At 38.3% G+C, this 13,369-nt stretch overlaps 1 protein-coding gene across 21 annotated transcripts in view; it reads left to right on the top strand.

The window, feature by feature from the left end:
* The window catches only part of CCDC171 (coiled-coil domain containing 171), a 206,358-nt gene that overhangs the window by 69,511 nt on the left and 123,478 nt on the right, over positions 1-13,369 (top strand). For all 21 annotated transcript variants that reach the window (XR_005255448.1, XR_005255450.1, XR_005255449.1 and 18 more), the window contains 3 exons: positions 6,181-6,685; positions 7,508-7,624; positions 12,559-12,785. Coding sequence is in view for 17 of the 21 variants with exons in the window: in XM_038125193.1 (XP_037981121.1) it covers positions 6,181-6,685; positions 7,508-7,624; positions 12,559-12,785 (849 nt within the window). In the remaining 4 variants the exon portion in view is untranslated. The remainder of the gene's footprint in view (positions 1-6,180; positions 6,686-7,507; positions 7,625-12,558; positions 12,786-13,369) is intronic.

Raw genomic sequence — 13,369 nt, 5'->3', positions numbered from 1 at the left:
TTTTTTTTTTTTTTTTTTTTTTTTGGTTTTTTTTTTTTTTGTTTGTGTTTTTTTTTGTTTGTTTGTTTGTTTTTTGGTTTGGTTTGGTTTGGTTTTGGGTTTTTTGAGTGTCTCCAGAGAGGAAGACTCCATGATCTCCCTGGGTATCCTGTTCCAGTGCTCTGCCACCCTCAGTTGAAGGAAGTTTTTCCTCATGATGAGGTAGAACTTCTCGTTCTTCAGTTTTTGGCCATTGGTCCTCATCCAACATGAGTGCTGGATCACTCCACTGGAAGGAGTCTGGCATCATCCTCCTGACACCCACCTTTGAGATATTTCTGTGTATTGATGAGATCTTTTCTCAGTCTTCTCCAGACCAAACAGCTCCCAGACTCTCTCCTCCTCAGAGAGAAGCTCCAGACCCCTGATCATCCTTGTGGCCCTCCACTGCACCCTCTCCAGTAGCTCCTTGTCTCCCTTGTGCTGAGGAGCCCAGAACTGGACACAGCACTCCAGGTGTGACCTCACTGGGGCTGAGTAGAGGGGGAGGATCACCTCCCTCGACCTGCTGGCCACAGGGGCACTGATGGCTCAGGACAGCTTGTGATCCACCAGGAGTCCCAGGTCCTTTTCCACAGAGCTGCTCTGTAGGAGGTCAGCCCCAGCCTGTGCTGGCACTTGGGGCTGTTCCTCCCCAGGTGCAGGACCTGGCACTTGCCCTTGTTGAGCCTCACCAGGTTTCTCTCTGCCCAGCCCTCCAGCTGATCAAGGTCCCATTGAATGGCAGCAGAGCTTTCAGGTGGATCAGCCACTGCCCTCAGTTTAGTGTCACCAGCAAACCTGCTGAGGGTGCATTTGATACCTTCCTCCAGGTCACTGATAAAAAAATTCAGTGAGATTGGACCCTTTGGACACCACTGACTGCAGGCCTCCAGCTGGATTCTGGTCCACTGATCAGGTTTTCTTGGGGGGACGGGGAATGTGGAAGGGGACTATGAGGACTACATTCTGCATATCCCTTTTTGTTGCCTCTTCTTGGAGGAAATTTTGGGGGCTATGTCACAGACTGGTCTCCACCACTCATGTATCTTTGAAGTGTCTTAAAAAAAAACTTTGCATCACTTGCAGCCTATTGCAGCAGGCATTGCTTTATGTTTCAGTGTCTCGGTGGTTCCAGCTGTCACATCAACTTGAGCTTTGAAAATCATTATTCCTCATGGATTTTGTGCTCCCCTATTAGGACAGTGTCTGTACAAACCCACTAAGCTATGCCATTGTCAGTTTTTGATTCACCCCAAGGTCCATTCATCTAACCCACATTTCCCGAGCTTACCTGCAAGGATGTTGTGGGAAACAATATATATGAGGTTGCCTCCCAGTCATTTCTTCTTGAGGCTGAACAGGCCCAGCTCCCTCATTCATTTTTAAGAAAGATACTCCAGTCCCTTTGTCACCCTCTATTGGACCTGCACCAGGACCTCCATGTCTCTCTTATAATGAGGAGCTCAGAACTGGAGAAAGCACTCCAGATGTAGCCTCAGGAAGGCTGAATAGAGGGGGAGAATCATCTCCCTTTTCCTTGATATGCTTGGCCACATTTAATTCCAGATGCACCTTGACCTTCCTTGTCTCATTTCTACTTACTCCGACAACTTCTCTGTCTTCATTCTAAGTGACCTGTCCCTTTTTCCATCTCCTGTGTATTTCCTGCCTGGGTAATGACAGTTCTTCATTTGATCATGCAAGTCTCTTTGCCTGACTTCCTGCACATTGGGATGTGTTGTTCTTGAGACTGGAGGAACTTATCCTTGAACATCAACCAACTCTCATACACCTCTGTTCCCTTAAGGGGTTCTTCCTGTGGGATTCTTCCAAGAAGATCCCCAAAGAGACTAAAGTTAGCTCTTCTGAAGTCCATGGTTACCATTTAACTTGCTGCTCCACTTCCTTCTCCCCTAATGCTGAAGCTTCCAACCTTCACATCCCCAGCAAGGCCTTCCCTGTTAGTGCGCAATCAAGCAGCACAAAATTTCTTGTGGGATCCTCCACTACCTGTGACAGGAAGTTGTCATCACTGCTTCTCAAGAACCTCCTGGGCTGATTGTGTTTCATGGTGCTGGTTCTGCAGCAGATGTCAGGGTAGTTAAAGTCCCCCACAAGAACCAGTGTCTGTGACTCTAAGGCTGCTTTGTGCTGCCTGTAGAAGATGTCATCCACCTTCTCCTGCTGCTCAGGTGGCCTGTAGCAAACACCCACAAGTGTTACCCCTACTGATCTGCATTTTCATCCTGACCCGTAAGCTCTTGACTCACTCAGCAACCACCCCAAGATAGAGATCTATACATTACAGGTGTTGCCTCAAGAGAAGGTAACTACACCACCTCGCTTTCTTGGTCTGCCTCTCCTAAATACAGTTTCCTTTATTACAGCATTCCAATCACTTGAGCTTTCTGACCACATCTCTAATTGCAAAAGTCAGAGTCCTTTCACAGCACACAGATCTCTAGTTCCTCCTGTTTGTTCCCCATTTTATGTGCATTGGTGTACAGGCACTCCATGGAAGTATTTGATTGTGTCTGTATATCCCAGTGGGAGTGCACAGTCTGTCTTCTGGTTACGTCTTTGAATGCTTGTACCCTTGGGAGGCATCACCTCTTAAGCATCCTTTTGCTGCTTAGGTGATCCCTGTAGTTTTCCCCTTCCTGCACGTTTTCTCTGTCGAGCCTGGCCTTGCCCCTGTCCCCCCTTTAAATCCAATTTAACGCTCTTTCAGTGAACCCTGCTAAGATCTTTTTCCTTCTTTGAGCTGGGAGGATCTCATTTGTTGTCAGCAGACTCAGTATCAGATATACTGACCCAAGATCAAAACCCCACAAATTCTGATGGTAACACCACCCTTGAAGCCATGTGTTCCTCTGGGATTTTTCTAGGTTTTTCCGATCATTCCCTGCAACTGGAAGGACAGAAGAGAACACAGCTTGTGCTCCAGATCCCTTGACCAGTTATCCCAAGGCCCTGAGGTCCCTCTTGATCATTCACAGCCTTTTTATTGGGACTTTGTTGCTACCCACCTGGTAAACAGGTAATGGGTAGTGATCAGTTGGCTGTACCACTGGGCAGTTTTTTGGTGATGTCTCTTATCTGGGCTGCATGGAGGCAACATACTTCTGTGTAGGTTAATTCTGGTTGGCATATTGGGCACTTAATTTCTCTAAAAAGAGAGTCACTACTGCCATTCTTTTTTTTCTTAATTGAGGAGGTCAAGATGTAGGGGGTGGGCTTCCCTGTCCCAGCCTAGATGGACTTTCATCCACATTCTTATTTCTCTAATTCTGAGATTCCAGGGCCCTATACCTGCTGTATATGGGCACCTGGGTTGGGAGGAGATTCACCTGCCCCTGTCCAAGGAAAAATCTGTTTCCACTCATCTCTTTCTCTAAGGTCCCATGCTGCCTGGTGGTGAGAGGGTGGGGGATCCACTGCTTCATGTGAAGTGGACAGTGGGTGCTTTTATCTGAGGTGTGGTAGAACGCAGCTCCACCACTCAGTCTCTTCCTCATACTCCCTAATTATTCTTAGTCTTTCTATTTGTCTCTCAGCTCCAGCATTACGCTTTTTAAGTCATCCACCCAATCATAACTCACACAGCTGTTGTCTCTGCTGCCCTGAGAGCTCCATAATTTTCTGCAGCCTGAGACCCAGACTCTTGCATGGTTTCATGGGCATTCCATCTGGGTTGCCCCATCCTTTCTGGTGTGCATAGAGGAAGCAACTTTTGTACAAACAAACACCACACCTCAGCTCAATCACTGAGAGCGAAGATCAGCAACTGAGCAAAGCACTTGAGTTGGCAGTGCCTCAGTATGCTTCTTGCTTGCCCTGAGTGTGCAAACAGAGTCATGGTGCCCTGGCTCATATTTCATGCCCTTTTTGCCCTCTCTGTTCATTGTGTGCCTGCTTGCTTGCCCTCCCTGGGGCAGCTTTAGTGCTTGTGGGGGTGGGCCCTCTCTCTTCTACTGCCATCTGTGCTCAGTTCTCCAAACGAAAAACCTTTTGAAGTCTCTGTGTCATTATATTTCTAGTTTTCAGTTCTGTTTCCATGCCAGAATAAAGGCTAAGGGTGTAGTAAGAAGTAAGATTAAATAGTTTTGCTAGTAGCACCTGATTTTTTGTTAAGGTTTCTTGGAATTGATGAAGGTCTGCAACTCAGTGAGGTGCCCCTCAAAGCTCAAACACCAAAGGAAACCAGCTTGCCAATGTTTAGGAAGAAAAGTCTATGTCTCTTTCAAGAACTGTGCTTTTAAGCTTTAAAGAAAACTCTAGAAACAGTGTCTGGTGTAACAAAAGAAATTATTAGCCAGTAAAAGAAGGTCTATTTTCTTGCAAAACTTACATTTCTGAAGTCAGAGGTTGTCTTATTTACTTTTGCATATTACCATAGCACAAAAAGCATGGAAAAAGCGCTTTAATTAGCAAGAGTACTGAATGTTGGCATCGCTGTTCAACAGCCCTGTGGGGATCAGAGTTTGTTTACTTAGATATTGGCCTTTCACCTGTGATGGCCAGAAACCATAAGCTGTTTTCTAAATTTGGCTCACCTTTTCAGTTCCTTCCAGTCATGCTATCAGGGTTTTCATCTATAAAAATCAAACACTGTAAATAATGCAGTAGCACTGAAAGTATTGTCCGTGTTCATACTTTACTTCAGCATAGTAAAGTGACATATGTGGCCTGTAAATTGCATTTTGAAATTAAATCTTTTAGTGGCCTACTCTATTTTTGTATCACTTGAAGTATTTTAATAGCATTACGAATTCTTTCCCTTCCAAAAAAAATTATAAAATATTTATTTGGTCAAAGACATTTTGAACTGATTAGAGTACATCTCTATAGAAGTGTGGAATCTTCTATTTTCATTCTAGGGATAGCTGTGTATATTTTTTTCTGTTTTCTGCTTGAAGAATGGAGGAGATAAAAGAAACTAGGGTGCCTTGCTCACCACTAGTTTGGGACCTGTATCAAATAGAACGCAGGAGAATATGGCTGGATAATACTATTTTACTTCTTTTTAGACCACTGCTACAGGAATAATGTCACTATATGTTGAACAAAATTTTCTATAGCTCTAAGAGAGGCATCTGAAACTTAGCAAAATCCTCAGTTTTCATCATCATGTGGACTTGAAGTTGCATCCATGTTTGCCTTTTTGTGATCATGTATTGTAGCTGAAGCATTAGCATTTAACTTGAGCTTGTACATTCTTTGTTCAACAGTGCCTAAAATTTATTATCTCCCTATACCAGTGGAGCCTGTTTAAATGTAGTCACTGTTATAATCACAGAAGGCTCTTACGCATCAAGAACCCAGTTTAAGTCTGTGAGGTCACTTAGAGCTCTCAGTGTAGTGTATTGATTCCAGCACTGCAGTCTGCATCCTCTAACTGTAGTCCTGGCATTTCCTGACTTGTTACCATCTTCATTTCTCTATACCAGCTTGCTATTTTAAATCTCCCTCTTTCCCTATTTCAGGGCATTTAGAGGAAAAAAAATGTTCTGCAGCTTAAAAAAATCTATTATGGCACTAGGCAAAATAAAAACATCTGTATTACACTGTTCTTTTGAAAACTCAGTTCTGTATGAGACCTAATTAATCTATGAATATATAAGTAGGGGGTTGATTACAAAGTAATTAAGAGATCACCTTTACTTCCCCTTTTCCAGCTGCTGCCAATCTGTCAACATTTATGTTCCAGAGCCTTCCTTATTTTTTTCCTCTCCATTATACTTACTTTATTTCTTCTTTGTAGAGCAATGGTCTTTCTGAAATTGGAGCATAAGTAATACTAAGCAATTGTTAAGTCAACTGATAAAACTGCATTGTGGACAACCAGGTGCAGGCTATTGGAATACTAAAGGTTATCATCAGGAATCAGGAATCCATTTGTAACTAAAGATTGTGCAAACTTTACTTTGTTATTTTGTTTTCATGTATCTCATGTTTAACTGTTTATTAGGAGAGAGAGTTTTATCATCATTACTAATAATATTTGTTCCTTTGGTGTGTTACCTGAATGTGAAGAAAAAATAAAGTATTTTTTTTAATCTTTTGTCTAAGTAAAAATTATTTTGTTAAGTAAAAAAAACTTTTCGTTAATATTTCCTCTGGGTTTGTTTGTTTAGTATTTTTTTCCTCTTATCCCAGGAATACCAAGAAGCAGCAAAGAAAAATAAGGAAAAAATTTATGTCCTTGAAAAAAGTCAAGAGAAATTGGCTCTTGAAAACATTTCTGTGAAAAAGATGCTAACACAGTTTCAAAAGGAGCATTCCTCCCTCCTAGCAGCCTGTGCACTATTGGCAGGTGCCCTGTATCCTCTGTATGGCCGATTGTGTGCTATGTCTTCGCAAAGAGACCTTCTCCAGGATCAGGCGAACATTTATGAATTAGTAAACCAGAAGATTAGGACCCTTGTTCATGCTCTCTCTGATGATAAGGAAAACAATCAAGATGAAGCAAAACTAAAGAGAAGAAAATCCCAGGGCCTGATTTATGTATTCCGAAGAGCTGTGATTGCAGTTTTGGCAGCCAACAGACTTAAGGTTTTAGCACAGTCTTCTAGTTCTCTCTTCACCTGGACAAATGGCTTAAAAGAAGGCATTAGAATTCCAGTTTGTGTAGGAGAATCCAAAGGCAAACGTAATCTGTTAAGTAAGCTGATTTCTTTCTTCTTTGATAAATGTTGTGTCAAAAAATATGGCTAGTGAATAACATATAGTAATGTAGTAATATTTAATTAGTAGTGATAAATAGTAATTATTAATAATAGAGTGTAAATAGAAATTTAGTGACATTTTAACAAAAGTAATTTCTGAATTTGTAACTTTTAGGTAATTTGATAAATGTAATTTCCCCTAAAAGGAAATGCTTAGTCTGTTTAGCAATGCAAGTAAAGTTGCAACTACACACATGAGCTTCCATGGTTTGATATCTTCAATGTTTGCATTGTAGATATCAGAACTAGGTGCTACTGCATCTGCTCTATGTGATAAATTTCTTGAAATGTTCCTACATTTTTTTGCCACCAACATTATTTTTTGAGAACGCGCATTCTCTTCTTTTATTAATAACTTGTAGTACTTGTTTCCTACTGAAAAATGCAAAAAAGTTTCTTACTGACAAAATCTCAGGTAAAATATTAATGTAAGATTTCTGGATTTCCTTTAGAGGAAATCTAAATCTTTGGAGGAAATATGTAGTCCTCTTAGTCCCTTTCTGCTACCTTTCTGTTACCAAACCAGCTTAATGCATCCCCCTACAAGGAAAAATGGTATAAAAAATGCTTTTCAAACTAGAAGATTAATCTATTTTTCTGGTTTAGTGCTAGTGGAAGCATATTTAATACAGTCTAAATTGTCCTGAAAATAGTCTGTGGCTTATGTACTTTTAGCTTTAGTCAATTTCTGAAAGAGAAAATAGTTTGCCTCATCTGAGTGATTCAGTTATATTGGTAGCTATAATTCTATTCCACAGGTTCTGAAGAGGAAGAGCTTGACTGTGTGGAAGCACTCAGCTGGTTTGCTAGTTCCAACCTCCTTGCTGCAATAATCAGTTCTGTCACTGAATTGCAGGATGTTGTTAACAAACAAGGTAATTTTAAAAGTATATTCTTGTAGTTGAAGGTTAAAAAAATAATCAGGGCGGTTACATAATCTCCATTTTTAGGATTTATTTAAACTATTCTGGATCAAATCTTCTGAGAGCTGTTGTGATGGAACAGTTTGAATTTTCTTTAATTGGTGATGTGATACTTTATCCTTTTGATATATAGAGTCATGGGAACAGAAGGCTAGAGAGTGCTTTTAGAAAGCCTGTATACCATACTGCCTGTGTGATTGTGAGATATTAAAAATAATTTACACCACACAAATAGATATTTGGCCAACCTGTTTTTAAAAGCTTAGCCTAAAAAGTAGGCTGAGCTTTTAAATGAAGTAACTCTTACAAGGTTCTTGTAAGAAACTTGAAGTAACTCTGACAAGGTTCCCAGTTATCTTCTTCGTCTGGTCTAATATTCAAGAAGTGTTTTCCTGGAGCTCAACCTAATATTTTTCCATGGAAAAAAATCGATGTAGTTTTGTTTTTATTTGATTTGTGTATTTCTTAAGTGCAGGCTCTAAAACTGGCACATTTTCAACTTGGGACATTACAGCTGCAGACTGAAAGGAAATAATTTTGTGTTGTGTTTTATATGATATGAATTTAGTAGTTCCAAATCTGGAAAACAGTGAATTTAATGCATAATATTTTCATGTGTTTTACTTGCTATCTTGCAGTTTTGGAGAGAGAAATAAAATGCTCTCAGTTTATACAATGCACAGCAGTCCTTATTTAATGTCTCTGCAGTGTTCCCTCTCTATGTTCAATTAGGTTTGTGTGTAGATTTCCTAATTTTCTCAGTCTCTGCTTGTATAGAATTCTGCTATGCCTGTGAAAAATTGTAGTGTCAATCTCTGGAAATATCACCTCATGATTCCCAGCTGTTAACTATTTTCCTTTATTTGCAGCAAGAACTGACATAAGAGTCTGCTTGGTTCTCTGCATTGCTGCCATCCTTAGTTTTTCAGTGACTTGTAGTTTTAAAATACCAACACTTCTGTCATAGAATGCTTAAGGAGCGATAATTTATATGAATAAATGGAAGTAGCAGGACAGGGATAAGATGATTCATTTCCCAGAAGCCTAAATAACAAACCGGTTGGTCCCAGAAGACATTGAAACAAAAGTGTTTTGATTCAGTTTCAGAAGCTCTCTTCTTTGGTCATCCTGTTTTCCGTAACTTAAATTTACATCCTTACAAAGCAAAGTTTGAACTGTATTTCAGAGTATTTGCAGGGTTTATACTGCAAGTGTTCCTGTGTACAGAGTATTGTGTAGGAACAGCAAATTGAAGAAGAATTGAGAGAAATGCGGCAGCAGCAGCATGGATCTGCTAAAGCGACTGGTTAGAATATCCTAAACATCATATTTTGGCAGGTTGAACAATATGAGAATTCTGCTGGTCTCTATTTACTAGGTATCTCTGCACTCAACACAGGCTTCATTTTGAGAATTAGGAAGAGCCATGCTGGGAATGTTATGGCCACAGTCAGTTTGGTAATTCTTTCATATTTAAGTAATTTCCACAGAACCTCAAGGTCTAAATACTCATGTATTACTTGGAATTCTGTTGCTCATGAGATCAAGTCTCCTAAGAATTTTTTACTCAAAAAATAGTAATAAATAATTTAAAGTTTGATATGAAACTTCTGGAAGTGTTGAAGTAATTAGGCTCTGAAGGAATATATTTGAAAACTTCCACACTTAAAAAATTTCATTATGTTCTATAAGTAATATTTTAAGTAGGACTTAAATCTTCAAACTGACTTCAATTATGTTGAATTTCTTAAAAAATTATAAATAGGCAATCCTTTCATGTCTTTATATAATGGCAGTTCCGTATTGGACTATACGTCACAGGAAAGAGGGCTACAAGAACGTGCTATCTGGATCATCAAGAAGGAATGATTCAGTGTCTTAGAAATTATGTTTAAAAATGGCTAGATTCTGAGGAACCATTTGAGGCACCTTTCTCGATCTTTTAAATAAGTGGATCTGTTTTGGTATTGATGATCGTTTCCCTTCATAGTGTTGTTAGTTTGGGTCTCATTCCAGCATGTTTTGGAATGATCTCTTTGGTTCAGTTTCAATGCAAGTTCATTGCAGTGTTGGAGCTTTTTTGTTTGCTTTGGGTTTTTTTGTAAAGTTAGATTTTAGGTTTGTTTGAACAAAATCTGTACTGTCATAAACCAGAGACAGTAACAGCCAAAGTTCTCAATACAAATATCACCCACCAACTGTTAAATTTATAAAGCTTTAAAAGTTTGACATTAACATTTTAGTCTTGCATTGTACAAAGTTAATCCTGCTGACTGGTGTTCAATTTCACCAAAACAGAATAAATAAGAATTGTTTTTTCATCTTCCAGTGAAGTAATATTTGCCACTTTCTTTTTCATTTGCTTAATGTAAAGCTTAATTGCTTTGTCGTATACCTGTATTTGTGTTAATAGTTTCTTAGATACATCATAAAGTACATAATTTTATACATAATTTAATTTTGATTGTAATTCTTTCATCCTTCATGGCAGGTACTTAAGATATATATACTTAAACACTCCATTCTCCTCTCAGTTATTATAGATACAATTCCTTGTGGAATTGATTTATGTTTTTATTTTATCTTTCAAAGGAATCAGTAACTTATTTCAAAATATTTCTGTTTAGTTAGTCAAAGCTACTCTTGATAAAAATAATGGAGGGCACGACTCTATCACTATCCCAAGAAAATGCCTTAAGTTGTGATCAAGCTGCGTCAGGGGAAATATAGGTTGGATATTAGGAAGAAGTTTTTCACAGAAAGCATGATAAAATATTGGCATGGCCTGCCTGGGGAGGTGGTGCAGTCACCATCCCTGGTTGCATTCAAAAAAAGACTGGATATGGCACTCGGTGCCATGGTTTAGTTGAGGTGTTAGGGCATGGGTTGGACTTGATGATCTTGAAGGTCTCTTCCAACCTAGTGATTCTGTGATATGTTGAACTATACAGGTTAAGGAAAGCGCTTGTTGGGAAGTGGAATGATCATTTGAAAATGCTACAACACATTTGTCCGCATTATTATTTTAAATTTACTTTTGACACAGTTAAACATGAGATTCTAGGCATAGGGAAAAGGCTGCCATGCTAGACACTGCACATAAACAATATGTGCTTCTGACAGGCAAACAGTCTCATAACCTGAGATAGCAAGTGGAAATACTGAGAAAAGTGAAGGTACAGTAGCTCACTGAGCTCCTTTATTCTATATATACAAAAAAATCATGGCAAAGGACAGTTTTTGAGAAGGTTTTGGCATCATCTTACATGGAAGGCCTTAAAAATTTTTTGTTTTAATTTTAGGTTAATTTAACTAAACATTCAACTAGTGAATGCATTCTGACTGGAGAATTGCAATAGCAGTTTTTCCTGGGTATGAAAAGAATACTTTTTTTTTATTGCAAAGGGTGTTTAGTTAGTTGAAAAGCAAGATAAAAATGCCTCATAAGATTTTTAACTTAAAAGGTGCTATCTTAGTCATGAAGAAAAGACAGATCTACTAGTCACTGAGGTTATGGAGAGCAGATACTCAAAAATGATACTCCATTTAAGCACTGGAGTCATTGGAGTGGTGCTATTTCAAAACCAAGCAGGAAAATGGCTTTGAAAATAAAATATTTGATTCTATCATGTGCTTTTTTTGTTATTGCTTACAAATAAATCTCAAGCACATGTAAGTGATCTTCTTTACAATGAGAATTGTAATAAAAATATATCAATAATCATGTTCTGTTTGCTTTGTACCTCTGGCTTTTTCCTTTACAGTCTATAAACAGAAATTCTTTAACTTAAACCAGGGTTATTTTTTTCTGTTTATACTCTTAAGTAAATATTTTAGTTCACTGCAGCAACAGGAGATCTCCTGTACTACTGAATGTAAATAAGCTCTTCCATGCTTGTCATCTTACACTGATAGTATCATAAGACAAGTAATGACAGATTAAGACCTGCCTAGCAGAGGGAAAACTAAATTACAAGACTTTTATTAAGGCATAAATAAACCTATTAACTGTTATCTGGAATACCAATTAGTGGAAGGAGCACTGACAATTTTATTTATCAACATTAAACACAATTATTAATTACAGACCTGACGAATCTAGCAGTAAGCAGGACATGTTGGGTGTGCTGGGGCCTTAAGTCCATTATATGAGAAGGATGATTACCAAAATCCTGTGGGGAAATACGTAATTGTAGCTGTAAAATTTTAATTGCCTTGGAATAAGGTAAATTATATTCTCTTGTCTCAGAATATAAATAGTATGGCATTAAGGTACCAAGCCTCACTAATTTTGAACAGCAAATGATTTAGACATCTGTAGAGGGGAGGGAAGAAAAATCAGGAAACCCTCAGAAATTTGCATTGTAAATATTACAATAAAGTGTTTTACCATGTGCTATCACTTCTGACTTACTTGACCTGACTTCCATTTGCTTGCATCTGCCTTGCATGTTTTCTGAATCACAAAATTAGAACTCTAAAGAAAGTCTTTAGAAAGCATGGTATTGGGGAACATGATAACAACTGGACAAATAGTCTGTGACAAACAAATCCTATTCTTTAGAATCTTATTCTACCCTCCCATTTGTAAATTGATAGGATTAGAATTTTCATTGCTAAATACACAATTTGTCTTAGTCTCTCTCTGAGATATTCGTTTGAACTCCATCTTCCAGTCCTTAATGGAAAATTTCTATTGAGTATCTTAAAGATGTTTGTTGTTTTTTTTCACTGAAAGAAACTGAAATTAATAACATACTTGATGTTTCTTTTCTGAGTTTTGGTTTGGGTTTTGTTGTTGTAGGGTTTTTTTTTGTTTGACTGTTTGTTTGGGGGTTTTGTTTGTATTTTTGTTGTGGTTTTTTGTTTGTTTGTTTGTTTTAAAGGTACAAAGTCCTGGCTTTCTGGAAAGTTACTGTTAAGTGCAGCCAGGAATTCATTTTCAAAACTTATGGACAAGCTGAATGTTATAATGGAGACGGTTCCATTAGACCACAGCAAGTACATTACTTATCTGGAGAAAGACTCCTTGGTACAGAGCCTGGCTCATGGACTTAATAAAATAAATACCCAGGCCCTGGAAGCTGGAATGTGTGACAGAGTATCCAGTATGGTATGCATAATTATAGTCCTACTTTATGTAAGTAGTAGGTTCAATGCCTAAGTTTTAGGATGAAGCTCTCTTCATAGTACCATAATTTTGTTTCAGTTTATGAGACTGTTGCATTGAAGTCAACTATATAGACATCAGATTCCCAACACACAGAAGCATTAGAGCGTGAATATATTTTTTCTTTTCTGTCAAAGAATTTTAAGAAGAGATTTGATGTATCCAAGAAAAAGGGTTTTTAAGGTTCTTTCAAAGTTGTATTTGCTTTGTAAGAACTAACTTGCTTTTGGCTTCAATTAAATGTTACCGAGTTGGTTTTTTCGTGGGGTTTTTTTGGGGGGGGTTTCTGTTTTCTCGTGCTTTGTTTTCTATCTTTCAGTAAATACAGCCTTCTTCCCTATAATCAGAGGGAAAGGAGAAACCTGAAATTAGTCTTTTATTGTGAGCCTTACATTAAAATAGTACTTCCTTGAAAACAGAATTTTCAGTTACCCTCAAGAGTATGAAAGTGAAACAAGTTTACTTTTTTGCACTTGTGCATCTTAGAGATGATGGACAAAATGAGAGCTTTGTCTAATTTGCTTGGG

This window comes from Motacilla alba, chromosome Z, assembly GCF_015832195.1.
Source record: "Motacilla alba alba isolate MOTALB_02 chromosome Z, Motacilla_alba_V1.0_pri, whole genome shotgun sequence".
Taxonomy (NCBI): Eukaryota; Metazoa; Chordata; class Aves; order Passeriformes; family Motacillidae; genus Motacilla; species Motacilla alba.
This window is presented reverse-complemented; position numbering and strand designations above follow the sequence as displayed.